A 26,966-nucleotide genomic window follows, 5' to 3' on the forward strand; every position below is an offset into this window, starting at 1 on the left:
ACTTGCAACAAAAGAGCTACCGATGGTCTGAGCTCCCCAGATATTTAATTACACACTCTGGTCCCTGAAACCACTTACAACCCTGGGTGCAAGCTGTCTGTGACACCATCAGCCAAATCTCCCACTGCTGTCCTACCTGGTTGAGGACAGGCAAAGTTATTCCATGGTGGAGGTGTCACAGCTCAGACAGGTCCATCAGGGAGGATGGACAGGATCCAGCGGAGCTGCCTGGCTTCCCAGCCACGATAAACCCAGTTATTCCTTCGAGCAGGAATAACTTTGCCCTCGTGTTGAACAAGACGAGCCCGCGGCAAATCCTCGGCTGGTTTGTGGCACAAGTGGCTCCACTTGTGCACTGGTTTTGTGAAACCTCCTTCCCATCAATCCCGAGGGGACTCGCCAGCTTCTGAAACATCAGCTAGGCGGCCCGCCAGCAGAGTCAGCAGTGACGGAACTCCCTTCTTGCAAATAGATCCCAGTTTGCGTTTCGGGCAAGAAGACGGCGATGGAGGCACCCAGTCACGTGCAGGATCGGGTCAACCCCCAGCCAAAACCTGATGCCCACAAGCCACGACTTGTTGCAGCATCTGCCTTAAAGACAGAGCAATTCTTTGTCGTCTCTGGGGGCCCCAACAGCAGAAGAACATGGAGCTGCTGGAGCGGGGCCAGAGGAGGCCACGGAGATGATCCAAGGGCTGGAGCACCTCTGTATGGAGACAGACTGGGAGAGTTGGGGCTGTTCAGCCTGGAGAAGAGAAGGCTCCGGGGAGACCTTCCAGCACCTCCCAGTGCCTAAAGGGGCTACAGGAAAGCTGGAGAGGGGCTTTGGACACGGGTGTGGAGTGACAGGACACGGGGCAATGGCTTTAAATGGAAAGAGGAGAGATTTCGATGGGATCTGAGGAAGAAATGTTTTACATTGAGGGTGCTGAGGCACTGGACCAAGTTTCCCAGAGAAGCTGTGGCTGCCCCATCCCTGGCAGTGTTCCAGGCCAGGCTGGATGAGGCTTGGGGCAACCTGGTGTGGTGGAGGGTGTCCCTGCCCATGGCAGGGGGGTTGGGACTGGACAATGTTGAAGGTCCCTTCCAATCCAAACTGTCCATGGTTCTATGATCTCTCCAAGCCTGTCTCCTCTCTTAATAACCTCAGCAGAGCCCTCAAGGGCAAAACACCTGAGTTCACGTTGCGTTTCCCATTGCATCGGACCGGCTCCTCCGCTCACCTCCGGTGGCCCCGGGGGAATTACGAATCAGGCATTAGAAAAATATTTCCCTTCGTCCTCCCCCAGTGTGGGAGGATGGAGGATCCAGAGGAAGGAGGGCTTGCACGACCAAAGCACAGCGAGATGCACCAGGAAGCAACTGGTGGACAAAGCTAAAGACCAGAGGAAGTCTCAATCCATTGAAGAGGAGGACAAGCCACCCTCATCACCACCCAGAGCTCGAGGAAGCCCTACGGCATGACAACATCCCTCACTTTTTCTCCTGTGAAGCTCTGCTGGATCCGACCTTGCAAGGAACCAGCTGTCCCAGTACAGCCAAGCTCCTGGCTCCTGGCAGCACCCTCAGCACCCTCTGCTTTCCACCCATCCCTGGCCCCTTCCCATGGGACGCAGGGGCTGGTTTAGCCCCTCTGCCGAAGCCAAGCTCCATTACTCACTGCTCGACACGCAGCCCAGGGCTAATCCTGCTCCGACAAGGAGGATCCACGTCTTCATCTTAGGTTGGGCGTTCCGGAGCGTCCCGGAGAGCAGGGTTGGGAGTGACGGTGTTCCTTGGCGCTCCCTGTTATATGTGGGGTCCCCTGGGAAGGCGGAGGGGAGGGAGGGAGGAGCGTGATGCCATCGAGGACTTTCCTGGGCAGGCTGCACCCAAACTTTGCCAAAACTCGTTAGGCGTGCGGCTTAATTATAGGCTGCCTGGAGTGGGAGGAGGGCTGGTAAATCCAGTATCCCAGTATTGCTCCACTCCTCTTGTGCATGACCCCCAGGGGGGAATGACGAGCACAGGGAAAGCTTCTCAGCAGGGTCTTCTCCCACCCAGAGCGTGGCAGGTCCATGGGAGATGCGAGCTGGTGGTCAGTGCCACATGCTTGTGTGTGACTGGTGCTAACTGGGAGTGACTTTCTGCTCCCCAGTTAATCAAGGTAACGATCTTTCCCTCCTCAGCTGCCATCTCTGGGGTCTCTGCCCCCCCTTAGGGCACAGACCAGCTTCGGTTGAAGCCTCCAGGTCTTCCAGCAGCACAAGGACACCCGGAGACACAACCACAAGCCAGGCTTCAGCCTCAAGGCTGCTCAGGGAGTGAGGTTTTTTTGTGGGCTGGTCCCAGTGTGGTCTCACTGCTGGGGCAAGCCCAGAGCTGGTCCTCTCCACCCTGTGTGGGGCTGCCCTTCCCCAGGGAGCCTCCATGGCCCCAGGTAATGCTGAAGGGGAGCTCAGCCGGTGCCTGGTGTGGTCACCAGCCTCTTCCCAGCCCATCCCAGCGGCAGATTGTCCCCGAAAGGTGGGTGTTTTGGTGTATCTGGCAGCAGAGACAGCTCTCCGAGCTACCATGGCCTGGGGGGGGACGTGGGTCCCACTCATTCCCAGTCCTGGAGTGCGTCATGCCTGCTAACTGGTACACCCAAAGGCACAGGAATGATGGGACTGGAATAGCTCAGCGTCCATCCTGCCTCCAAGGGCACCTTCACGCTGCCTCTGAACCGTGGCACAACCTCCTTGTTTTCAAAGGGGCATCGTGATCATCCCTGAGCCCATCTCCATCCGCGTCCCTCTGCTGCCCAGCTCAGCTGCTCCCAGGGCTGCGCTCGAAACCCCACCAGGAAAATAACCAAAGAACCGTGGAATGGTTTGGGTTGGAAAGGACCTTCCAGATCACCTAGTTCCGACCCTCCCGATCTCACCAGCCTTGCCCAAAGCCCAAACGATTTACACCGACCACTTTTCCGCCTCCTCGCCGTTGCGCAGTGGCAGACCCAGGGATGGCCCGATACTGCCCCGGTCCCTGTGGTCCATATCGCCCTGGTTTGGCCAGTTGTTTGGCTGATGTGATGCCGAGATGACTCCCCAGCTGGAGGCTCCTGGAGCTTCTGTAAAGAGCCTGGGGCTCTCCTGGGCTGGCTGCCAGATGGCCACGCTGCCAACGCCTTCATCGCCAGCAGCAGCAGGTCCAGGACAGGGTCTTCCCCACCAAGGAGGGGATCACTCCGTGCACATCTACACCTCCGTGGAGATAACTGACCTCCAGAGCCCACCTGAGCCGAGAGGAGGTAATTTCTGACCTCCAGCAGCGGAGCTGCCTGCAGTTCCTGCTGCCAACACGAGCAGCATTGCATCAGCCTTACCCCCTGGGTGCGTGCGCTGGCACGAGAGAGCAGCATTTGGTGTAGTAACCACCCGGTTTGGCTTCTTTCTCACCCTGCAGTCATTTCCTACCTTCCACCCTGGGATGGTGGCCCTGCTGACCTGTCCTCCGTGACATCTGTGTGTCACCCTGTGCTGAGGGTGCTCTTTCAGTCCATCAACCGGCTCATGCACAAGCCAACCAGTCATAGAATCACAGAACGGTTTGGGTGGGAAGGGACCTTCAAGACCATCCAGTTCCAACCCCCCTGCCATGGGCAGGGACACCCTCCACTACACCAGGTTGCTCCAAGCCCCATCCAGCCTGGCCTGGAACACTGCCAGGGATGGGGCAGCCACAGCTTCATCCCTGTCCCCTCCTGCCATCCTCTCTCCGCATCCCCCTGGACTCATTGCCCTTTTCCAGAACATTTCTCCAGGGATATCATGGGGCTTCTGCAGCTCCATGGGAATTGCTGGTGGGGCTGGACCTTCACGCTCATGCTCCAGGAGAAGACACGGCTTGTGGAGGATACATCCCCAATGGGATGTTCCTCACCGCCTGCACTGGAAAAATCAGACCAGGGTCAACTTTTCCACTCGAGTGGAGATTTCTCCAGCCAAGCCAGCTGACCGGGCCAGCATCCCGTCCGTGTCCAAGGAAGGAAAAGCCCCGAGACGCATCCATGGACCTGGCCAGCCAACCTGGAGCTCATCTGCAGACCTAGAAACATCTGGAAAACATACAACTCTGATTTAACCCTTCCTTCCCCACACAGGAACTCTTTCATTTCAAGGCTCTTTTGGATCTCGAGGGCAAATATCCTGGGAAAACCGACGGCAGGAGGTGTGGGCTGCTCGGTTTGGGTCCAGATGCCAGGGAACCACCATCACCACTTTGCTTTGCCCTGGCTCACCCGGGTGCACAGAGATCACGCACAGGGCTGGGGTTAGAAACCCGGTCCCCATGGAGCACGGCGTTCCGGCCGGACCGGGAAGCACAAAGCCAAGGTCTGCACCGGGGGGATGGACCTGGGGGTCCTGGTGCTGCCCAGAACCCACATCCCGCCTCGTAGGCGGCTGCATCGCCTGGAACACTGTTTAGGTGTGATGGGAACTTTTATTTCAAGTAACCCACCCATTTGCACTGGGAGATTGAAAAGAGTAATTAATGTAGCAATTAACCCTGCAGTGCCCGGGCCCTGCAGCCCAGCAAACTGGGGAGCTTTTAGGGGCTGTGACGGCCTCTGAACCCTGGAGCTTCATCCCAGTCTGCTCAGAGCGCTGGGATGGCCCTGCGGAGATGCTCCGGGGGGAAGGATGGGGGCCCTAACTGCAGGGGTCCTTCGAAGGCATTTCCCCTAAATCCCAGCAGCAACTGGTGGTGGGTTGGGAACCGCCGGAGCAGGTCACCATCCCCACCACGAGGCCACTGCGTCTTCCTTCCGCAAGGGATGCTGTCCCACCTGCATGCCACAGCTCGCCGCAGATAATGCTTCCTCCATCCACGTGGGGAAACTGAGGCACGGAGAAGGCCGTGGTTAGCCCAAGGTTTGGCAGCAGGAGCCAGACCCTGAGCTCAGCCTGGGTGTCTGAAGAGCCGCGGTGCTCCCTGCTCTTCGGGATGCTCCGGCTCGAGCCCTTCCAGAGGGAAGCGGCATCTTGCAAGGCGGGCAGCATGGGTGCGGGGGGAGCAGCCAGGGCTCCTTCCCCCGGCGCAGGGAGCGGATCCAGAAGAAGAAAGGCGAGCGCATCCTTGCGTACAAAAATACCTCTATTGCTCGCTCCGCCGTCCGCGGCCCCCGCCCGCCCGCAGCCCACGCGGGCTCCCGGCTGCCCCGCGGCGCCGGATCCGGCACCCGCAGCCGACGGCACGGCCGAGCGGAGGCTGCCTGCAGCCGGCTCCGGCGCAGCCCCGCGCCCGGTGAGCACGGGCTGCCGTGTCCCTGCTCCGGGCTCCCTCCATCCCTGCGGCTCCGTCAGGATTCCAGGTCGTGGGAGAGCCGGAGCAGTTCCTTCTGGCTGTCGATGGCCTTGAGGTGCTGCAGGTAAGCCCAGGTGGAGACGGGGCTCCGCACGCTCAGGGACTGCTCCGAGCCTGCCGGGGAGAGCCGAGATCAGGGCCGGGTTCCTGCCTCTGGCCGGGCTCACCCATCCCCCTCCATCGCCTCCGGCTTGGCTCGCCAACCCTCTCCGTCACCGCTGGCTCATCTCATGGATCCCCCTTCACCGCCTCTCGCCTGGCGCTGATCCGCTTCCACCGCTGCTGGCTTGGCCCTTGGATCCCCTCCATCACCTCTCCGGGGCTCATGGATCCCCCTTGGCTCATGGACCCCCCGTCCATCACCTCTCCGGGGCTCATGGATCCCCCTTGGCTCATGGACCCCCCTCCATCACCTCTCCCTTGGCTCTCGGAAACCCCTCAGCTCATGGATCCCATCACCTCTCCCTTGGCTCGTGGATCCCCCTTGGCTCATAGATCCCCCTTCTATCACCTCTCCTTGGCTCATGGATGCCCCTTGGTCCATAGACCCCCCTCCATCACCTCTCCCTCGACTCACAGATCCCCCTCCATCACCTCTCCCTTGGCTCATGGATCCCCCTCAGCTCATGGATCCCATCACCTCTCCTGGGCTCAGGGACCCCCCTCCATCACTCCTCCCTCAACTCACGATCCCCTCTGGGAACCCATGGGAGCTGAAGGCGCCGGGACAGACAGGGATGGACTTGCCCCATGAGGCCAAGTGACAGCTCAGCCTCCTGGCCAAGAGCCCCAGCACCTCGGACACGCTGGAATCACTCCATGACCCCTCTGGCACGAGGAGCTGCTGCTGGTGCCTCCAGCCAGCAGGAAGCGATCCCGCTCAGCCTCCATCCCCGGGTACCCCACGGCACTGACAGCGCCCAGACCCTGACGCCCTCACGACGTGCCCACAGGACCCCTCCCCACCAAGGACAGTGGGTGCACGCTCCGAGGGCTGGTGGTGGGGGGGTCACCCAGTGCAGGGGGGCTGGACGGGCTCCAGACGTACACGTGGAGATCCTGAGGGCTTTGGGGTCCTCCGGCCGGTGCGGGGAGCGATTTCGCAGCGGGGAGAGCGGAGCTGGGTACGGAGAGAGAGTGGGAGCTCAGCTGGGAGCTGAGATGGCCCCCCAGCCCCATCCTTTGCCCCCCAGCCCACCCCAGGGCACTCACCGTGCGCGTGGCCCCGGCAGCGCTGCAGGACACGCACGGTCTTTGCCATCATGTGCTGTGGGCAACGCACAGGGGTCACTCGCTGGCCCCTGGCCCCCACTTTGCCCCCCCGCTGGTAAAACACAGCCCCCCTGGCTTCAGCGGCCACCACGGTCACCCTGTGCCCCCCATCACTGTTAGGGGACTACCAGAGGTCCCGGTGGTCAGGGCACGGGGGGGGGGCTGTGCCGATGCCATGGGGATGATCCGCATCCCAAGGGGATGGGGGGGGCTGGCAGGGTCCCCCGAGGCGGGGGTCCGTGGGGAGCCAGCCCACCCCACTCACCATCTTCTCGAAGTTGATGAGGTTCTCAGCCAACGTGCGGTTGCCCTCGTGGATGAAGGTCATGTCTGGGGGGGGGGGAGATGTGGATTTAGGGATCAGATCCCACTCCCTGGTCCCTGGGGAGGGCTGGATGTGTCCAAAGGGGTCCCCGGCACCCCCAGGCCAACCCGTCTACCCCAGCAAAGACCCCGCCGAGGCACCCACCTTTGAGGAGGAGGGGGACGAAGGGGATGATGGGGGGGCTCAGCTTGGCGACAGCCAGGCGATAGACCCTGTGGTTCCACGACGGGTCCTGGGAACGGAGCGGGATGTCAGCGCGGGGCGGGCGGGGGGCACAGCCCCAGCTGCTGCGGCCACAGGGGCAGGGGAGAGAGGTGGTGGCGGGGGCAGCACCTCCGCAGCCCCCCGTGACACTGCACCCCTTGGGAATCAGGGACAAATCCTGCCGAGAAGGGGAGGGATGGGGTGGGAAGGGGCTGCATCCGCTCACCAGCATCCGCTCCAGCGCCGAGTGCAGCTTCCGGATCTTATGGGGCAGCCGCTGCAGAGAGAGAGGGGTCACCGGTACCGGCACCCCCAGAGACCCACCGGCTCCCCCAGCACCTCCTGCTCCCCACCCAACCCCACTGCAGGGCGTACCAGCCCAGCACCCCCAGACCCATCACCTCCTTGAGCCGGGGGACCCAGACCCATCCCTGCAGAGCTCGGGGGGACCTCCAGGGTGGACCAGCCCACACCCCCCCGACCCATCACCCTAGACCTTGGGGGGGACCTCCAGGGTGGACCAGCTCAGCACTCCCCAGACCCATCACCCCAGACCTCGGGGGGACCTCCAGGGTGGACCAGCCCAGCACCCCCAGACCCATCACCCCTTGAGCCAGGGGCCCCAGACCCATCCCTGCAGACCTTGGAGGGACCTCCAGGGTGGACCACCCCAGCCCCCCCCGACCCATCACCCAGACCTAGGGGGGACCTCCAGGGTGGACCAGCCCAGCACCCCAAGACCCAACACCGCCCAGCACCCCTTGAGCCAAGGGACCCAGACCCATCCCTGCAGACCTTGGAGGGACCTCCAGGGTGGACCACCCCAGCCCCCCCCGACCCATCACCCAGACCTAGGGGGGACCTCCAGGGTGGACCAGCCCAGCACCCCAAGACCCATCACCGCCCAGCACCCCTTGAGCCAAGGGACCCAGACCCATCCCTGCAGACCTTGGAGGGACCTCCAGGGTGGACTACCCCAGCCCCCCCTGACCCATCACCCAGACCTTGGAGGGACCTCCAGGGTGGACCAGCTCAGCACCCCCCAGATCCATCACCCCAGACCTCGGGGGGTCCTTGGTGGGTCGGAGCAGCCTGAAGGTGGTCGGTTACCTGCCAGGTCTTGGCCAGGCGGCTGACGGCCGTGTTGCTCACCCCGAACATCACCGCAAAGAAGGAATTGAGGTTCTTCTGCTCCTTGAGGCTGCGGGTGAGGACGGGGTGAGGCTGGGAAGGCACCACTGGCTCCGTCCCCGTGGGACGGGGACACGGGGAACGCGGGACTCACTGGGCGGCCAGCTTGATGAACTTGCGGAGGAGCCGGGCTCGGCGGCCCACCTCAGGGCACAGGCACAGCTCCGTGGCCACCCAGTACTGCAGCTCGTTGAAACGGCGCATGACCCGCTCCAAGTTGGCCGTGGTCACGTCGTGGAACTTCTGCGGCCCCATGATGTAGTGGATCATCTCGACCTGCAAAGCCCAAGGCGGGTGGTTGAGAGGGGGGGAACCCAAAAGTCACCCCTGGGGGTGTCCGCCACCCCGGTCCGGGTACTGGTCTCACCTCGTGGATGCTCTTGAAGAGGTTCCAGTCATAGTCGGTGAGGTGGCTGGCCAGGTCCTTGGAGCTGATGAGGTCCAGGGTCTCTGAGGAGCCGACGTGGGGGCCCAGCTGCTCTGGGTGGGGGGTCTGCGCACAGGAGAGAGGACCCCCCACCCCTCCGTTAGGCGCCGGGGGAGACGGGCAGGGAGGGATGGATACCCCCGACCTGAGCTGCTACGGAGGCACCGCAGCCCCGAATCCCTCTCGGGATGCTGCCCATCACCGAGACCCCCCTCCCTGTGCTCACCAGGCTGCCCAGCTCCTCCACGCTGACGGCGAAGAGCCTCTCGTTGAGCCCCAGCGCCGTGAACACCCCCACGGCGTCCGGCTGCAGCCCCATTTTTTCTGCAGGAGACAGAGGGGATGGTCGGTGCCAGGACAGAGAAGGGGCCTGATCCTGGCTGGGCACAGAGCAACCGCCACCACGGCACAGTGGCACCCCCGGGAGCACCCGCTCACCTCCAGCCGAATTCACCTTCACCAAGACGTGGTCCCCGTCCTGGCCGAGCCGCGGGGCGAGGGACCGCAGCACGTCCCGCACCGACGTGTTGACGGGCAGCACCGTGATCAGGCACGAGTGGTCTGGTCTGTAGATCTCGTAGGGCACTACAGGGAGGGGGGGACACGAAAGCCTATGGAGACAGACTGGGAGAGTTGGGGCTGTTCAGCCTGGAGAAGAGAAGGCTCCAGGGACACCTTCCAGCACCTCCCAGTGCCTAAAGGGGCTACAGGAAAGCTGGAGAGGGGCTTTGGACACGGGTGTGGAGTGACAGGACACGGGGTGATGGCTTTAAACTGGAAGAGGGGAGATTTCGATGGGATCTAAGGAAGAAATTCTTCCCTCTGAGGGTGCTGAGGCACTGGCACAGGTTGCCCAGAGAAGCTGTGGCTGCCCCATCCCTGGAAGTGTTCCAGGCCAGGCTGGATGGGGCTTGGAGCAACCTGTTGTGGTGGAGGGTGTCCCTGCCCATGGCAGGGGGGTTGGGACTGGATGGTCTTGAAGGTCCCTTCCAACCCAAACCATTCCATGATCCTATGAAATGGCTTTGGTGTCCCAGCCACCGGGGAGGGGACAGTCCCCACCGAGCGGGCAGTACCTTTGTCCTGGGCTCTCAGGGCACAGCTGGTGCTGAAATCCGCCTCCTCCTGACTCGCCAGCCAGCTCGCCGAGCTCCGAGCCTGCGCCAGAGGTGGAAAGGAACAGGGAGGATGCCATCCCCACCAGCCACCCCTCTGCCAGGGGAGTCCCCAGAAGGCAGAGGTGACCCAAACTCTCCACTCACCCCACCCTGGCACCCCCCCAGGGCCACCTCTACCTTGGGCTGGGGAGAAACGCTGCCATCTCCGTTCTCCAGCCTGCGGAGTGGGGATAAAGGCAATGTCAGAGCCCCGTGTCCACACCGGACACAGAACTGGGTCCTGCAGCCCCCGGCATCCCAGGCCACCACCAAGATCCCCCCCCGAGCCCCCCCACCCCACCGGGGTGTCCTGGCGGTGTCTGCCACCCTGCGGCTGTGAAACCCCACGTCGTGGCGACAGGGACACGGGGGTCAGCAGTGGCGCTGGGGGACAGAGCCAGGACCTGCCACCCCCCCCCTTCCTTCCCCGCAGCACTCACGTCCGTGGCCGCCGGCGATCCTGCGCCGGCTCCTGGACCAGCCCGCCCAGACGGGGGTCCTGGCTCACCAGGTCCGCCAGGTTCTGCGGGAGGAAGGTGCCCGGTGGGTCAGGATGGGGTGGCCACAGCCAGACCCCTCCGGGGACATCCCCCACCCACCCACCCACCCACCCATCCACCACCGGCTCCCGGTACCTGCAGCAGCGCTGTGGTGCTGCGGTCGCCCTGCAGCACCCGCCCGTAGAGCAGCACCCACTGGCTCACCAGCCGCAGGATCTTCCGGCGCTTGTGCAGGGAGTAGGTGGCCTTTTCCTGCTCCGAACCCTCCGGCAGCTCCGCGCGGAAACTGGTACCAGTCAAGGGCGACGGGAGCTGGGATGAGACCCCCCCCATCCCTGTGTACCCAGGAGATGGGGATGGGCACAAGAGTCGGGGGGATTTGGGGCTTCCCTGGCCAACCCCACCCCACCCAGGTCCCACTGGGGTGGCAGGACCGGGGCAGGGGGTGGGTGGTGCAGGATGGAGCCCAGTGTCCCCCTCCCCGAATCCAGCTGCAGAAGGATACTGGTGCAGCAGAGCCCTGCAGAGCTGCGAGGTCGGCATGAAGACGGTGTAAGTGAGCAGGAAATCCCCCAGCAGCGTATCTGCAAGAGACCGAGCGCCCATTGGCCACCCGTCACCCACCCATCACCCACCCATCACCCACCCGTCACCCACCCGTCACCCCAGGCCACGCTGGTCACGGCCAGGAAAGGGTCACCCGTGTCCTGCGTGGGGTTGGCCCATGTTCTACCCCCCCATGGTGGTTTCGGGTCACTTTTTGCTCTTAAAGCACTGCAGAAAGGGCTGGAGGGTGGAGGTTTTGAGGGGTGAAAGAAAATTAAAGGGTTGTTGGCATGAGATGGTCTTGAAGGTCCCTTCCAACCCAAACCATTCCGTGATCCTACAAAACCCGCGGCGCTCGGCTGGAGTTAACCCCGAAGCAGCCGCGATGACGCTGGCTCTGCAGTTCCCATTTTTTACCCGCTGGGGACATCTCCTGGTTCCCATCTCGCCCAGCTCCGCTCCTCTCCCCAGCAGAGGGAGGTGGGGGGATGAGGGAGAGATGCTCCCAGCCCTGGGGCTGCCTCTTTCTCCCAGCCCCACCGGGGGATTTTTGGGTGAGAGGAGCAGCTTTTGGGGTTGAACAGCAGGAATTCGGCAGCCCCGCTCGGTGCCGGTCCTCCTGCCCATCTCAGGGTGGGTCTGGGATCAAGAAGTGAACCCCCCCACCTACCCACGGGGTCGTAGAGGGTGGCCTCCAGCCTCATGAACTCCAGCAGATGCTCCAGGATCTTCTCCGGCGTCCCGGCCATCACCGAATACCTGGTGGGCAGAGCACGGGGCACATCAGGGAAGGACGTGGCACCCGGCTGTGGGCCACTGGGCCACCACACTGGGCCACTTGACGTGGCCTGGCACTCCCAATCCCCCTCCAGGGACGTAGCCCTCCCAGCAAATTCCCCCGTGGGAAGCCCGAGGGTGGCAGAGGGACCGGGCGAGGAGGGAGCGGGGCGGTTTGCTGTCACCGGCTGCTGCGTGCCGCGGCTGGCTGGCTGCTGCCACCCTGCAGGTTCTTCTGCAGGACCAGCACCACTTTCCCGTGCTCCTTCAGGCGCATGGTGTTGGCTTCCACGTCCTGGGGAGAGAAACCAGCCCTCAGCCCAGCTCGGATTCTGGTGGCCGCACTCCAAAACCCCATATTGGCACCACAGAGGGTGCCCTGGGGTGCCCCGACTCAGACCCAGCACCCCCGTGAGTCCCCCCCGTGCCCACCTTGAGGATGCGGTTGAAGTCCTGCTTGTCCACGCGGAGGAAGTGGCAGTTGTCCTCTCGCAGAAGGATGGTGGCCGCCCGGGGCGCGTCGTTGACCAGCGCCAGCTGCCCGAAGTCGTCCCCCTCGTGCAGGGTGGCCACCAAGCCCTGGGGTGGGGACGGGGACAGAGGATGAGGGACAGGGTGGGAGACCTTGTCCCTGCTGCAGGATGGCAACGCGGGGTGTCCGGAGACGGGGGACGTGCCCACCTTGCCGTGGGTGACCACGTTCACCGAGCCCTTCCAGACGATGTACCACGACGTGCCTTTATCTCCTTGGCTGAACACTGCAGGGGGAACGGCGGCATCCAGGAACGGAAGAGGGGGACCCCCAAAACCCCCCAAGCATCCCTGTTCGGCCCCATCATCCCAAGACCCCGGGCAAACGTGGTCCCCTCCATCCCTGGTCCACCGAGATGCAGCAGGAGGACCTATTCCCATGCTCCTACCGTCCTCCCCCACCCGGGCACCCTTTCCCGGGGGTCCGGGCACCCCGCTCGGCTCTCGGGGGATGCGGTACTCACGCACGGTGCCCGCTCTCTGGTGCGACTCGAACATCAGCACGGATGCCAGCTCCCGCTTCACCTGCGGCGAGAGGCACCCGCCACCACCGTCACCCCGGCCCGGGGCGGCGCGAGGAGGGGACACGCGTGGGACGGGGCGGGAAGGGGGTCCGGGGATGCTCAGAGAGGGCTGGGAAGCGATAGGATGTGGGAGGATTTGGGCACCGGGAGCGGTTTTGGGGCTGGGGGGGGGTACAGCCGCCGTGGGGGAAGCACGGCACAGCGGTGCTCACCGAGTTGGAGAGATGAGCCACGGCTTTGATGTGGAGCAGCTCCTCGAATATGAGCTCCAGCTCGTCCTCCGTGCGCTGGGCAGGCCTGGGGGGGGCACAGGGGGTGAGCAGCCATCCCTGTCCCCTCTCCCCACCACGTCCTGCCATGCAGACCCCCCCTCTCCAGGCACAACCCCCTGCCCGGGCAGCCCCGTTCTCCCCAGGATCTGATGACCATGGAAGAGATGCTCAGGTCACCCACCCCAGCAGCCCAGTGGGCACCCCAGACCCCCACAGTCGAAACGAGCCCCTCTGTCTCCCCCGCAGCCCCTGGGAAGCTCCGGGGCACTCACGGTTTGCGCAGGGCCATGGTGAGCAGCGCGTCCGGCCCCAGCTGTGCCAGGAAAGCCAGTGCTTCCAGCAGCTCCTCCGCATCCCGCATCCCGGTGCTGGGCTCGGGGCTCAGCTCCAGCTCGGCAAAGCGGTAAAACTGGGTGTCCTTGTCCTGGAAATGCCACTCCTGCTTCACTGCGGGGACGGGGGCAGAGCGCGGGTGAGCTCGGCCGTGTGCCCACAGGGTGCCAGGAGCACCCACAGGAGACGCCAGCACACAGGGGGCTGCCACCGCCCACCCTCACCGTGGGTCAGGACGCCTCCGTCCACCAGCACCTGGCAGATGCCAACAGCCTGCCCGCGGCTCTGGACGGCGAGGCCGGTGCCCAGCAGCCAGTCCACCAGTTCCCTGCCGGAGCAGCACTGCCTGCAAGGGGGGAGGACATGGGAACCGTCCCCAAAACAGGGCTGTGGCTCCCAGCCCCCCCGGTGAAGCCCTGCCTGGGACAAGCAGGAGAAGTCCTGTCGTCCTCGGGGCTGCGGGCAGCCCGCGGTGCCCCCTGGCATGGCCGCGGTGCCGCGTGTCCCACCTGTGGTGCCGCAGGTGATGCTTGTGGTCCCGGATGAGACCGGGGCGGGTGCTGGTGAGGTGGAGGAAGAGGAGCTTCCCGGCTCGCCAGATCTTCTCCGAGGATGCCTGGGGGTGGAAGGGGGGTTTCAGAGCTTGTAAGAGAAGTGGGGAGGGCACGGGGGGGGCCAGGCATGGACCCCAACCGAGCTGACACCTCCCATGGTCAACTGTGCCTCCAGCACCACGTGGGACCCACCAGTACGCCCACCCCAGGATCTCCATCACCCACCCCCAGGAAGAGCTGAGCCCATGGGTGCGAGCAGCCCAGCGCCAAGGCGAGGACCCCAGGGCACGGGAGTGCTGCGGCCCCCCACCCCCCCAGCCTTCAAGCCACCTTTGTCCATCTCCCCCCTCCCCAAACTCATGTCCTTGGGGGTCCTCCCGGCCCACCCACCTGGGTAAGGCTGTGCCCATATTCCAAGGTGGAGTCAGAGTCCAAAAGCGGGGTCTGGAAAACCAAAAAGAAGGGGGTTGGTGGCATGGGGGGGCACACTCTACACCCCCCAGGGGGGTCCTGCCTCCCTCAAGGCACAGTTTGACCCCATCCACTCTGCCCCAGGCGAGGAGACGAGCACCCCTCATCCCCCCAGCACCCACCCACCCACTCTGCCCCGTCCCCCCGTGCGCGGTGAGGATCTGATCCCCCAAAACGAGCCCCCCCACCACCACGGCCACGGCAACACATTCCAACCAGGGAGCTGGGAGATAAAAGGAGGAAGTTAAAAGCACAAATCTTTGCAAACAGGGATTAAAGGCATCGCATCCGAGACGTGGAGGTTGTCACCGGAGGAGAAGGACTTCGGAAAGACCCCGGGAAGCTGGCGTAGCCCCAGGGGAGGGGCAAGTGCCCAATGCCCAGGGGGGGTTTTCCTCCAGCTTTGCAGTCGGGTACAAATAAAGAGGATGGAAAAGATCCCAAATTCTGGCAGGTTTGGGAACAGCCCAAAAAAGTCTTGGAGATCCAGAGGACACCCAGAGGATGGGGAGCAGGAGCTCTCGCAGAGGACGGGGGTAGCCGGGAGCCGTGCGGACCCCCCGGCTCAAACCCTTCCCCACAGGTGCCATGTCAGGGGACGGGTCTCAAATCCCAGCAGGGCCAGAATTTTTGGCAATAAATCCTGAAAAACCAGCTGTAAGGAAGCACCGGGATGTCCCACGAGGTCTCCAGCACCCAGAGGACCACGGCGAAGGAGCCGCATCGCGACGGGGGGCGCGTAACCTCACGCTGCCCCCGGTACCGACCAGCTGGGGAACGTGAAGCTGGTTTTCCAAAGGATTTTAAGGGAGATGCTGGGAATGATGGATCAGCGAGGCAGAAAGTCACCGAGCATGTGCTGGGCACGGGGTAAAATTTAACGGAGAGGCCTGAAACAAGGTATATTTGACAAAAATGAGCCCAAATGTCCCTCTTTCGTGGCTGGAGGCTCCAAGCTCAAGCAGGAGCCCGAGCTCTTCAATGTCGTCGCTGTTGACCAACCCTAAAACAGCGTTTCCCCTTTCCCCCTCCCGGAGTGATGTCATGATGCCATTGGGAATCACTGGGGACCATCTCCAGCAGCAGCACACACTGTGGTCTGAGCCACGGGTTCCCACTGGGTTCCCACTGGGTTCCCACTGGGTTCCCACCGGCGGTCCCAGCTGCCAACCACCACGGCACAACCCGGGATGGATGGAGCTCAGCTCCACCGGGAGCGACGCCGATCCCTGCTGGGCCACGCGTGAGTCCTCAGCTTCTCCAAACCCACTCGCCCCTCTGGATATCCCCCACCAGCAGGTGCTTTTTAACTCCTTGTGCTTATTTTTCTCCCCATTTTCCCCCCCACCTCGGGGAGGGGATGCTCCAGGGAAAAGCAGAGCACGGGAGGGAGGAGCGGGTGCCAACCCAGCCGCAGCCCCGGTCCCAGTGCAGAGGTGGCCGAGCTCCCAGTTGGGTGCTGCCCGGAGGGACGAGGGCTCCTGAACAAACAACTTTCCATCTTGGCTGCGTGTGCTGCAGAAAGCCCAGGCTGGGGGAAGCTGAGAGCACCCAGCACCCGTCAGACCTGTTCTCCACGCGCTGCCCGGCCGAGGCGGTTAAAGCACTTCGAGCATTAACCCCGCTCCTGCCTTGGGGTGTCTTCTCCTGCCGCAGGGTCACCTCGAAGGGGATGGTTTTTTGGTCCCCCTCCCTTTATTTCTGGCTGTAAGGGGTCTGCGGCACCCCGGGCTGGCGGTGGAGGTGGTGGGCACCCAAAACATGATTCTTTTTCGCCAGGTCCTCCTCGGATCTGCTGGTTCTGGGCTGGTTGAGAAGGTCTGAGCAACTCCAGCAAAAAGGGCAGCAGGAAGAAAGCCTCAATTAAGGAAGCCAAGGGCAGGAGTAATTAGGTGCAGAAGGCTTCTTTGCAAATGAATTCAAGGATGAAGGCACCTACCAGGAGCCCAGGGGAAACCAAAGAGGCACCTCCTGGGCCAGGCAGGAGGGTGATGGAGGTAGACACCCAACGGGTGCTCAGATGGGTGCTCTGTCCTGGACCCTCACACCCTGCCTGCCTCAGGCTGCTCTCTCCTTCCTTCCAGCCCTTTCCACACCCTCAAGGCTTCCCCATCCTCCTCCGGACACCCCGGATGGCTCAAGCCACCAACCTGCCCCAAAGCAGTTTGCAACCGGCTTGGGAGAGATTTGGGGAAACGAGCGGCTCCGTGAAGGCAGCAGGTCCCCGGGGATGCTGCCACGCCGCCGCCGAGCCGGGGACACGGTGACTTACTCACTCCGCAAACTTTCCTGAGCCTCGTGACCGCCCCGTGGAGCAGGAAACGCGCCGGCAATTGCAGAGCAAATGTTTGCAAACAGGAGCCGGGCAGCGGCCGGAGCGCGCCGGTCCCTCCCGTGGGACACGGGGGGTCCGTGTCACCCCGCTCGGGGGCGGTGAAAGCTGCTCCGTCCCCAAACAGCCTTTGCTGTCACCCCATAAGTGAGGTGTGTCCCTGGGGAGGGAGCCAGGATGTGCCCCGGCCCCGCTCCGAGCCGCGCTCACGAGGATGCCGGAGGAGATTCGCAAACCTCCGGTCCAAGGAGGAGAGCTCGGGGCCATTTCTCCCTCCTGGGGTTTTTCTCATCGCCAGACCCACTCCGAACCACGCCTGGCCCCAAAAACTCCTTCCTGCAGCATCCCTGCTCCCCCAGCGCCTGGGTCCGGACCCACTGGACCCCACCCTCACCCCCCGCCCCATTGTCGCAGCATCGTGGCCACCGTCTCCCAACAGCTTCCTAAGGAGTCGCCTCTTCCCACCTTCCTGCTCGCGGGACGCGCGGGCGCTGAGATCCTGCCCGGCTCCAGAAATCCGGCAGCGGCGGGCGGGCGGCCAAGGCCAGCAGCGACCGTTCCCGTTCCCGTTCCGCGCTCACGCGCTGCTTTTGTTTGGGATCCCGAGGAAAACAACAGGAGTTATTTCAGGCTTTACGGCTCCGGAGAAAGTCCTCGCCCTTCCGCAGCCTCAAAGGGCACGGCAGCCGGCCAGGGGCTCGCTGGCCCCCCGGGAGCCGCTGTGGGGAACGGGGTGGGGGTCGGGGGACCCGCTCTGTCCCCTCTGTCCTCTCCAGGGCCGCGGCGAGAGCCGGCGCGATGGTCCTTGTCCTCTGGGAAGGGTGAAGGATGGAGCTGCTTGGGGACGCCGGGCTGTGATATCCCGCTGATGCCGGGGAACGAGAACCCAGGAGCAAAGCTGGGAGGGATTTTTCTGGCGCTGGCATCAGGCAAACACGTCCCCAGGAGGGATGAGCCAGAGTCAGGACACGAGGAGGAGATTCCAGGAGCCGTAGGTGTGCGGCGACGGGGACAAGGGACAATATCGCTGCTCCAAGGCGCAGCGGGACGGTTTTCTCGCCGTTTGCCCCTCCTGTCCCTGCTCTGAGGAACGGGAATACCTGCAAAAAGTGGGGAAAATACCCCCTTTCCCTGCAAACGTCACATCTGACTCTGCTCCAAGGGCTGGTGGTTGTCCCCACGGATGGGGGAGCCAACCGGGAAGGGGACGCTCCGGCTGCACCACACGTGCCGCCGCACCGCCACATTTTGTCGGGTTTATCCTCGTCCAGTGGTTCAGCACAGGGATGCTCCAGCATCCTGCTCGCCTGACTTCCCCAGCTCCAAAAAAAAAACCCAAACACCTCCTGAAATTAAGTTCCTAAAAGTTCTGGGGAGGAAAAAGTATCAGGAAGAAGGGGGAAAAAAAAAAAAAAAAAAAGAGGAAATCAGAGGCTCCTTCTGGTTTGTGAAGGAGCCGCTCGCTGCACAGGAATGCTGAAAGGGGGGTTGTTCCCTTCAAGTAATGTCATTTTTTTCGTTAAAAACATTTCTCTCCGGTCAATCACGCAGCGTGGGAAGGGGACGGTGCCAAAGCTCAGCCGGGACAGGTGAACAGGCTCCAGGGTCACCTCCCAGCCCAGGGGGGACAGCAAGAGGCCAAGAGTGGCGACTGGGAGCCTTTAGCACCCCGAGGACCCCCAGGAGACCCCCAGCAGCTCCCAGTCAGGGGCCAGCACAGCCGTGGGGAGGGAGGCCGCGATGTCGAGCACCATCCCGCTGCCAAGAGCCGAGTTTCTCCGGCAGAAACGGCCTGACCTGGCAGGGAGGGAACGTTTCGAACCCCGCGTGCCGCAGGGCCGCGGGGAAAGTTCTTTCCTGTTCACACGCTGGGGCTTGGGGTGCTCTGCCCGGCTGCCCGCGCCGCGGCACAATGGCACCCGGCTCCGTCACGCCTGGCTGCCGGCTCTGCCCGGAGAAGGGGATGAGGGCGGGTGGCTGTGGGAATATCTTCCCTGCACCCCTCACCCAGCTCCCTGCACCCCTCGCCCAGCTCTCTGCACCCTTCCCCTGGCTCCCTGCACCCCTCACCCGGCTCCCTGCACCCTTCCCCTGGCTCCCTGCACCCCTCACCCAGCTCCCTGCACCCTTCCCCTGGCTCCCTGCACCCCTTGCCCAGCTCCCTGCACCCCTCCTCTGGCTCCCTGCACCCCTGGCCTCGCAGCCAGCAAACACGGGGGGGAAGCAGAGTTGGGGTCCTGGATCCCAGCCCAGACCAGTGGGGAAGGGCCAGACCCGCTCCGCAAAGCCGAGCTCGGGGAGCGGGGCCGGGGGCGTCGAGGAGCCTTTTGGGGGGGGACCCCGCGTGGGTCTCGCGGAGGCTTCAGCGAACCCTGACTGCGGCCAAGCGCAGACCCCCGGTGCTCGGAGGGATGCTGAGAGGGGGGTCGGGGAAAGCCGGCAGCGAAGGGGGACCCTTGGCTCGCGGTCCGTCCCCCGGGGCTCTCAGTGGTGGCGGGGGTCCCCCGGCCGGGCCGCCCCCCTCCCGCCCCGCCGCACTCACCCAGCGGATGCCCTGGATGCGGGGCAGGCTGCCCCCCTCGCCCTCCAACCGGATCTCGTAGCTGGAGCTCCGGAACAAGTGCATCTTCTTGAGGAGCACCGAGAGCCGGTTACCGTCAACCCCGGCCCCCCCGGGGGGCTGCAGCGGTGGGGAGGGGGGAGCAGCACCAGCCCCCAGCTCCAGCCCGGCTCGCCGTGTGTTCTGCCGGCTCCGGGCTCCCGGCGCTCCCGGGCCCCGCCGCGCCGCCTCCCCGGCCGCTCCCGCTCCCGCCGCCCCGGCTCCGCGCACCTTCATGCGGCGGCGGCGGCGCGGCGGGGCGAAGCCATCGCGGCCGCAGCCCGGGGCTGCGACGGCTGCGACGGCGGCTCCGCGGGGCTGCCCGGGGCGGGACGGGACGGGACGGGCCGGGACGGGGCGGGCTCGGCGCCTCCGCCGCTGCTGCCGCCGCCGCCGCGCCGGGCTGGGCGCGCCCCGCCCCCGGGCGGGCTGGGACCGGGAGCGGGGCCGGGGCTCGGCGCACCCCGCCCGCAGCCCCTCCCCGAGGTCCCGGGGGGACGATCCGTCTGCCCTCGATGTCGCGACCCTCTGTCCTTTTGGGATTTCCCCCCGCCCCCCCCCCCCCCCCCCGAACTGTTCCGACCATCTCAAGGAGCCCCTGCCCTTCCCCTGAGCCCCTCAGCAAGACCCCAGGATCTGGGGTGTCTCCAGGAGCCCCTGCCCACCCCACCAAGAACTCAGGAATTGGGGAGTCTCCAGGAGCCCCAGCACACCCCACTAAGACCCCAGGGATCAGGGTGTCTCTAGAAGCCCCTGCCCACCCCACCAAGACCCTGGGCATCGGGGTGTCTCTAGAAGCCCTTGCCCTTCCCCTGAGCCCCCCACCAAGACCCTGGGGATCAGGGTGTCTCTAGGAGCCCCTGCACACCCCACTAAGACCCCAGGGATGAGGGTGTCTCTAGAAGCCCCTGCCCACCCCACCAAGAACTCAGGAATTGGGGAGTCTCCAGGAGCCCCAGCACACCCCACCAAGACCCCAGGATCTGGGGTGTCTCTAGAAACCCCAGCGTACCCCGCCAAGACCCCGGGCATCAGGGTGTCTCTAGAAGCCCTTGCCCTTCCCCTGAGCCCCCCACCAAGACCCTGGGGATCAGGGTGTCTCTAGGAGCCCCTGCCCACCCCACCAAGACCTCAGGAATTGGGAATCTCCAGGAGCCCCAGCACACCCCACTAAGACCCCAGGGACTGGGGTGTCTCTAGAAGCCCCTGAACACCCTAACAAGACCCTGGGGATTGAGGTGTCTCCAGGAGCCCCTGCACATCCCACGAAGACCCAAGGGGTTGGGGAACCACAGGGAACCCTCCCTGTCCTGCCCGGTCCTGCAGAGCCCAGCCTGGTGGGGGTAGAATGAGGCGCAGAGGTGCTGGAAAGTGGGAGGCAATTTGTACTGGGGAGGTGGCCCCGAGCCCCTGACCAGTGAGGGCGGAGGAGCAGACCTGGAGCGTGGCCCGGCAGTCCTGGGATTGCTCGTAGTGGGGTTTTTGGCTAAAAAGAAATGGGTTTCTGCCAAAAGGAGCTTTTACTTTTGAAATAAATCCTATTTTTTGAATTTAAAAAAAAAAAAAAGATTTAAAAATGTATGTATTTAAATAAGCCCCCACCCCAACGAGCATATCTCAGCTGGATACAAGCAGTTTGGACAGGCATCCGTGATGCACTCCTGCTTCCTCCCTTCATCAAGCACCCCAGGGGCTTTGGGGGTGACGCCGGGCTCCCCAGGACCGTCACACCTCGGGGCCACCCCACGTGGGCCTGGGGAGAGAGGATCTCCCAGCGTGGCCTTGGGCAAATCCTCGCGCAGCCGTGCGGGACGGGGGGCAGCGATCCTTCCTCCCACCGCCTGCTTCGCCCACGAGCGCTCGGAGGCACAGAAGGAATTTTCCTGGAGACCTTGAGGCTTCGGGCGCTGGCGCAGCTGTTCCACCACAGCCGGGGACCGCGACAACCACCCACGTGCTGAAGAGTCTCCCACCGAGATCTGTCACCGCTCACGCCGTGCCCGGGCTCCGCTCGCGTGTCCGGTTCTTTCGTCCAGGATGTCCAGCCCAAAGCAGGGGGGCTGCTGCGTGACTGTCCGTGCTGCAAACCCCTCCCAGCATCTCGCCGCAGGACTCCCAGCCCCTTTCACTGATAGCCCAGTATGGCCACTGGTCCCAGCCAGGCAGGGAGAGATGGGGCAGTGCAGGAGGCTGGGTGCTGCCTGGAGAACACTTCAACCAGTGGCATTGAAAATGCAGCAGTTCCCCATCCCACAGGGCTGCTGATCCAGTTTCCCAGCCGAGGCCCCACGGACAAAGCGGCCGTGGGTGGGTTGGATGGAGGCGAAATGAGCCGGGGACTGGGGATGCCGTAGAAATGGGTGCAAAAGCTCCCGTTTGATTATTCTGCTGCAAAAGATGCATCTTCTGCAGCCCTGTCTTGCGGCCTGGCACAGCAGGTGCAGGCGCAGACCGTGCCTGGGAGGTGCAGGCTCCTCCTGGCCCTTCTCACGGCGTTTTCTCTGTTTACAACATTAACCATACTCCCCTTTCCCAGGAAACCCCCTTTTTCCCTCTCGGCCCTGGCCCGAGCGCTGTGCTCGGGCACAGACTGTAGAGGGGAGGTGACATTGGGATGGTGGCACCGGGGTCTGCCCCAAAACACGGCTGTGAGTGCTGTGCCAGCACCTGGTCCCCGGGAGCTTCTCGCCTCGAGTCCCAGCTTGTGCTTTGGGGTTGTGTGTGCACCTCCACTGGCCGTGTGTGCATCCATCTGCGTGTGCATCTGCCCGTGTGTGCATCCGTCTGCGTGTGCATCTGCCTGCGTGTGCATCTGCACGTGCATCTGTGTGTGCATCTGTGTGTGCATCTGCCTGCGTGTGCATCCGCCTGCGTGTGCATCTGCGTGTGCATCTGCGTGTGCATCTGCCTGTGTGTGCATCCGCCTGCGTGTGCATCTGCGTGTGCATCTGCGTGTGCATCTGCGTGTGCATCTGCCTGCGTGTGCATCCGCCTGCGTGTGCATCTGCGTGTGCATCTGCGTGTGCATCTGCCTGTGTGTGCATCCGCCTGCGTGTGCATCTGCATGTGCATCTGCATGTGCATCTGTGTGTGCATCCGCCTGCGTGTGCATCTGCACGTGCATCTGCGTGTGATCTGCCTGCACCTGCATCTCCCCCACTCACCTGTGCATCCCTCCTGTGCTGCACCGAGGCCCCGGGAGGGCTCCGAAGCCGCCGTTTCCCACCCATCGGTCCGTTCCGGGTGGCATCGAGCGTGTGACACGCGCAAACTTCACACGAAGCGAGACCGGGGTCCCCATGGGGGGTTTTGCAGCCCCTCGCAGCCCCTCAGCCCATTCGAACGGAAACGCCTCCGGCTGAGCCCCCTCCTGCCGCAGCCCAAACTGGCAGGAGAATTTGGCACCGGCAAAGGCTGCTCGGGGTTCCCGCGACCTCCTGTCGCCGGCTGGCAAAACCCAGCCGGGAGTGATTCCTGGGAGCTGCTCCCGCTCTCCAGGAGCCAGTGCTGCGGCTGGAATCGCTGGTGGGGGGTGGCAGGCCAGGGTACGGCCCCACCGTCATGCCGAGGGACGGCGCTGGCTCAGGGAGCGGAACCTTTGGAAAGTTCCCCGGCTGATGGAAGGGCTCCGGGCTGCTCCATGCTCTGCGCATCGAGGAGCCGCTCACTTTTGACAGGGTCCTGGGTCTCTGCTGACGTGGGCGAGGGACACCTGCCTTGCACAGATGTGCCCCCCATGCAAATTAGAGCCAATTAAGAGAAGGAGGAAGAGGGGTGAGGAAGGCTGGAGGTTCCTGGAGCGGCGTTTCCCACGGGGAGCCCCACGTGAGCAGCTGCCTGCGGATGCAGTGCAACCTGTTGAGGACGTGACACCTGCCTCGGCCCCACCGAGCACTGCGAGCGGCTCCTCTCCTTCTCCCCACATCTTGGCTGAGGCTTCCACCACCCATCCCACCCCAGCCCATCCCACCCATCCCATCCCACCCCATCCCACTCCAATCCCATTCCATCCCACCCCACTCCATCCCACCCCATCCCATCCATCCTATCCCATCCCATCCCACCCCAATCCATTCCATCCCACCTCATCCCACCGCACCCCACCCATCCCACCACACCCCATCCATCCCATCCCATCCCATCCCATCCCATCCCATCCCATCCCATCCCATCCCAGTTCAGACCCAGCGATGAAGGCTCCCCCACCGCCCTCACCAAAGCACTCTCCCAGCCCCTCTGCCACCATCTCCTCACTTCCTCCCACCCTGCATTCCTGGGAACGGCTCCCAGCCCCGGCGAAATTTAGAAAACTTCCCAAGGTCGTGACCGGTGCGGCTGCGCTGGCAGGGAGCAGCGCGGAGCGGCTCAGGAAGCGGGCTGGTGCGTGGGCAGCCGGGGTGGCGACCCACCGCACGGACCCCACTGCCACTGGGTGCTGGGGGTGCTGCCGGGGGACTGAACCCCTTGGGAAATCAGGGGTTAGCATCCCACCACTCACCGGTGGGCGGTCCAGCATCCCAAGGGATGGCAGCTCTGGAAACCGGCGCTTCCATCCAGCCCAGTGTGCTGTTTGCTGGACCAGTGAGATGCTCTAGGGATGGGGCGGGAGGGCATGACGCAGTGATGCTGTACGATGTACCGCTGCCGGAGCCTGCGACGTTTGGCACCGGGGTGTCACCGAGCAGAGGTATCCATGCCAGCTGTGGCCAGCGTGGCATCCTGCTGCCAGCCCCCAGGAAACCCAGCACCCAACATCCTGGGCTCCTGCTTCACCCACGCGCTTCTCCGGTGCACACCGGTGCCACAGCCAGCATGCCGGGTCGCCAGCTCCGGCCGCAGGAATGTGTTTCCAACAGGCTGCACCGGCTGCTAGAGCCTGGCAAGCTGCGGGCACGGAGCTCCTGCCGTGCCATAAAATGCAAACAGAGCAGCTCCGCTTTATCTAACTCCTTATCGCCGTGTTTAACTTGCTCGTTGTAGCTGCACTTGAATAATAATTAATCCGGCCGAGCCGGCAGGCCGGGCTCCGTGGAAATGCGCCTTCCGTGCGGAGCGTGTTGGGCTGCTGGGACCTGCTGGAGCCGGTGACTTTGCAGAGGGGGAATGTTCAGCTGCTGGTCCCATATCATTCCTAGGGAAAACTGGTGGTGCCGGCGTCCGTGCGAAGGGTTGTCGGATCCCTCGGATCTCACCGGTGCTCAGTCCGTCGGCGACACGGGCCGGGAGCGATGCACATCCCTTAAAAAAAACCCTCCAGGCTTTGGTCTCCGGGCTTCAGGACTTGGATAATTCATAAGAACAGCTGTCAGCACCCATGTTTTGGCCCCCCAAAAAATAAAATCGATTCCTATTTTCCTGGGGAGCTCAGGGCACAAATGATTGAGCGTTGCTTTGTCCCTTCCCGTCTCCCTGCAGCGATGCCCCCGGCGCGGGAACCTCCCGGTTTCCCCTCGGCAAGGCTGGAGCCGAGGGCTCGCTGCCGCCCGCCGCCTCCCCATTGTTCGTTAACACAAATCACTAATTCCAGGGCTGCCCTGACGTGCACCCGCCGCCCCCCCATCACCCAGGGACCGCGGTGGCAGCTGCCCGGAGCCGCATCTCCGGCGAGACGTGCCCGTTCCCTGGGAGATGAGAAGCTCCCCGAGGTCTGGGAGCCGCGGCCGGCGTTCCTGCTCGGCATCTCTCCGATAAACCCCAGCAGTGGGATTGGGAAACCCTTCCCAGCCCCTTCCCAGGGGCTGTAAATCAGAGCGGGGTGACAGGTAAGGCTGGCGGTCGCTGCCCGGGGCTCGCCGCAGCCACGGCTGCCCATCTCCGGGCACAGGGCACAGCCGAGGGTGGGGGTCCCCGCTGAGCCCCAGGCTGTGCCCGCACCGAGATCTGGTGCTTCCATGGGGTCCGCTGGCAGCTCCGGGCTCCTCCGAAAGCTTTGCCAGGCATTTTCTGGGGTGTTTTCCCAGCCCTTCCCCTGTGCCTGCGAGCACGAAGCCGACTTAAAGCCCTCTCCATCCCCAGGACCCTCTCGGGTTCCTTCGTAAATCAAACTGGGGATAACGCAGCATTCCCGGGACGCGGCGGCCCGGCCCCGGCGTTCTGTGGGAAAAGCAGCAAAGGCACCACGTCAGTGCTGGATAAAGCTCGGGAGATGTCGAGTTAATTCTCTTTATAGCTCCAGGGCTGGCCTTTCCCACCCAGCTCCGAGTGCCCGCGCCGGCTGGCAGCTCCCGGGGGAATCCCCAGGCACGCGGTGGAGCTGTGCCAGCCTGGCGCCACAGCGGGCAGCTCTTGGGGGTTCCAGTGTTTGCGGGATGTGGGTGATGGGTTTGGGTGGGGGAGCGTGTGACAGTGGGTGCCACACAGCCTTGACGGGTGGCAGCTGTGGGTTTGGGTTGACCAGTCAAGTTTGTTGGCCGTGCAAGGATGGGTGGAAAAAGAGTGGCGGGTTTGGGTTGGGTTTCTTGGCTGTGCTGCACATCATCTCCATCCCTGCATCCTGCACGTGGGCCGGGGCAATCCCGAGCACAAGCACAGGCTGGGTGGAGAATGGCTGGAGAGCAGCACGGAGGAGAAGGACTGGGGGGTGGTGGCTGAGGAGAAGCTCAACACGAGCCGGCACCGTGCGCTGGCAGCCCAGAGAGCCACCCGTGCCCTGGGCTGCACCCAGAGCAGTGTGGGCAGCAGGGTGAGGGGGGGGTTTCTGCCCCTCTGCTCTGCTCTCCTGAGCCCCCCCTGCAGTGCTGCCTTCAGCTCTGGGGTCCCCAACAGCAGAAGGACGTGGAGCTCCTGGAGCGGGGCCAGAGGAGGCCACGGAGATGATCTGAGGGCTGGAGCACCTCTGTATGGAGACAGACTGGGAGAGTTGGGGCTGTTCAGCCTGGAGAAGAGAAGGCTCCGGGGAGACCTTCCAGCACCTCCCAGTGCCTAAAGGGGCTACAGGAAAGCTGGAGAGGGGCTTTGGACATGGGCATGGAGTGACAGGCCACGGGGCGATGGCTTTAAACTGGAAGAGGGGAGATTCCGATGGGATCTAAAGAAGAAATTCTTCCCTCTGAGGGTGCTGAGGCACTGGCACAGGTTGCCCAGAGAAGCTGTGGCTGCCCCATCCCTGGCAGTGTGCCAGGCCAGGCTGGATGAGGCTTTGGGCACCCTGGTGTGGTGGAGGGTGTCCCTGCCCATGGCAGGGGGGTTGGAACTGGGTGATCTTTGAGGTCCCTTCCAACCTAAACCATTCCATGATTCTACGATCCTGCCCCGTGCCTTGGCCATCCATGAGACCGGGAGCCATCGCGCTCCCTCCAGCCATCCCTGGGCACATACGGGGTGCCAGGACCCCACGTCCTCACCCTTCGGACACAGCTTTGTGCTGACGGGCCGGAGTTCACCCAACGGCTGGTCTCTTTGTGTCGCTGAGGAGCGTATTTGCTGGCAGATGGTTGTAGAAGAAATCTTTTATATTTATCATCTCGTTGGCTTAGCAGGACAAGACAACAAATCAGCGTGGAAAATACGATTGTGGGGAAAACGGCTCTAAATTACGGCACTCTAAGCATGTTGGTTTATTCCTTAATGTAGCTACTTTATGTATTTCTTTTCCTCAAACTATATATATTTCCTTTTTATTGG

General features: G+C 63.6%; 1 protein-coding gene across 1 annotated transcript; it reads right to left on the reverse strand.

The window, feature by feature from the left end:
- Window positions 1–5,323: 5,323 nt before the first annotated feature.
- On the reverse strand, window positions 5,324–19,580 carry LOC147526498 (rap guanine nucleotide exchange factor 3-like). Its single transcript, XM_086628645.1, has 27 exons — window positions 19,287–19,580; window positions 14,332–14,385; window positions 13,897–14,003; window positions 13,612–13,733; window positions 13,327–13,501; window positions 12,995–13,079; window positions 12,723–12,783; window positions 12,409–12,485; window positions 12,160–12,306; window positions 11,913–12,022; window positions 11,621–11,709; window positions 10,910–10,988; window positions 10,540–10,690; window positions 10,345–10,427; window positions 10,043–10,082; window positions 9,824–9,905; window positions 9,186–9,332; window positions 8,974–9,071; window positions 8,688–8,813; window positions 8,415–8,596; window positions 8,240–8,330; window positions 7,356–7,406; window positions 7,070–7,157; window positions 6,866–6,930; window positions 6,541–6,595; window positions 6,377–6,448; window positions 5,324–5,442 (listed from the first exon to the last, which is right to left on the reverse strand). Exons 1-27 carry the CDS (start codon window positions 19,578–19,580, stop codon window positions 5,324–5,326), a joined length of 2,850 nt encoding a protein of 949 aa, XP_086484771.1.
- Between the last annotated feature and the right edge of the window lie 7,386 nt (window positions 19,581–26,966).

Source organism: Tauraco erythrolophus, chromosome 31 (genome assembly GCF_009769465.1).
Source record: "Tauraco erythrolophus isolate bTauEry1 chromosome 31, bTauEry1.pri, whole genome shotgun sequence".
In the NCBI taxonomy this organism is placed as follows: Eukaryota; Metazoa; Chordata; class Aves; order Musophagiformes; family Musophagidae; genus Tauraco; species Tauraco erythrolophus.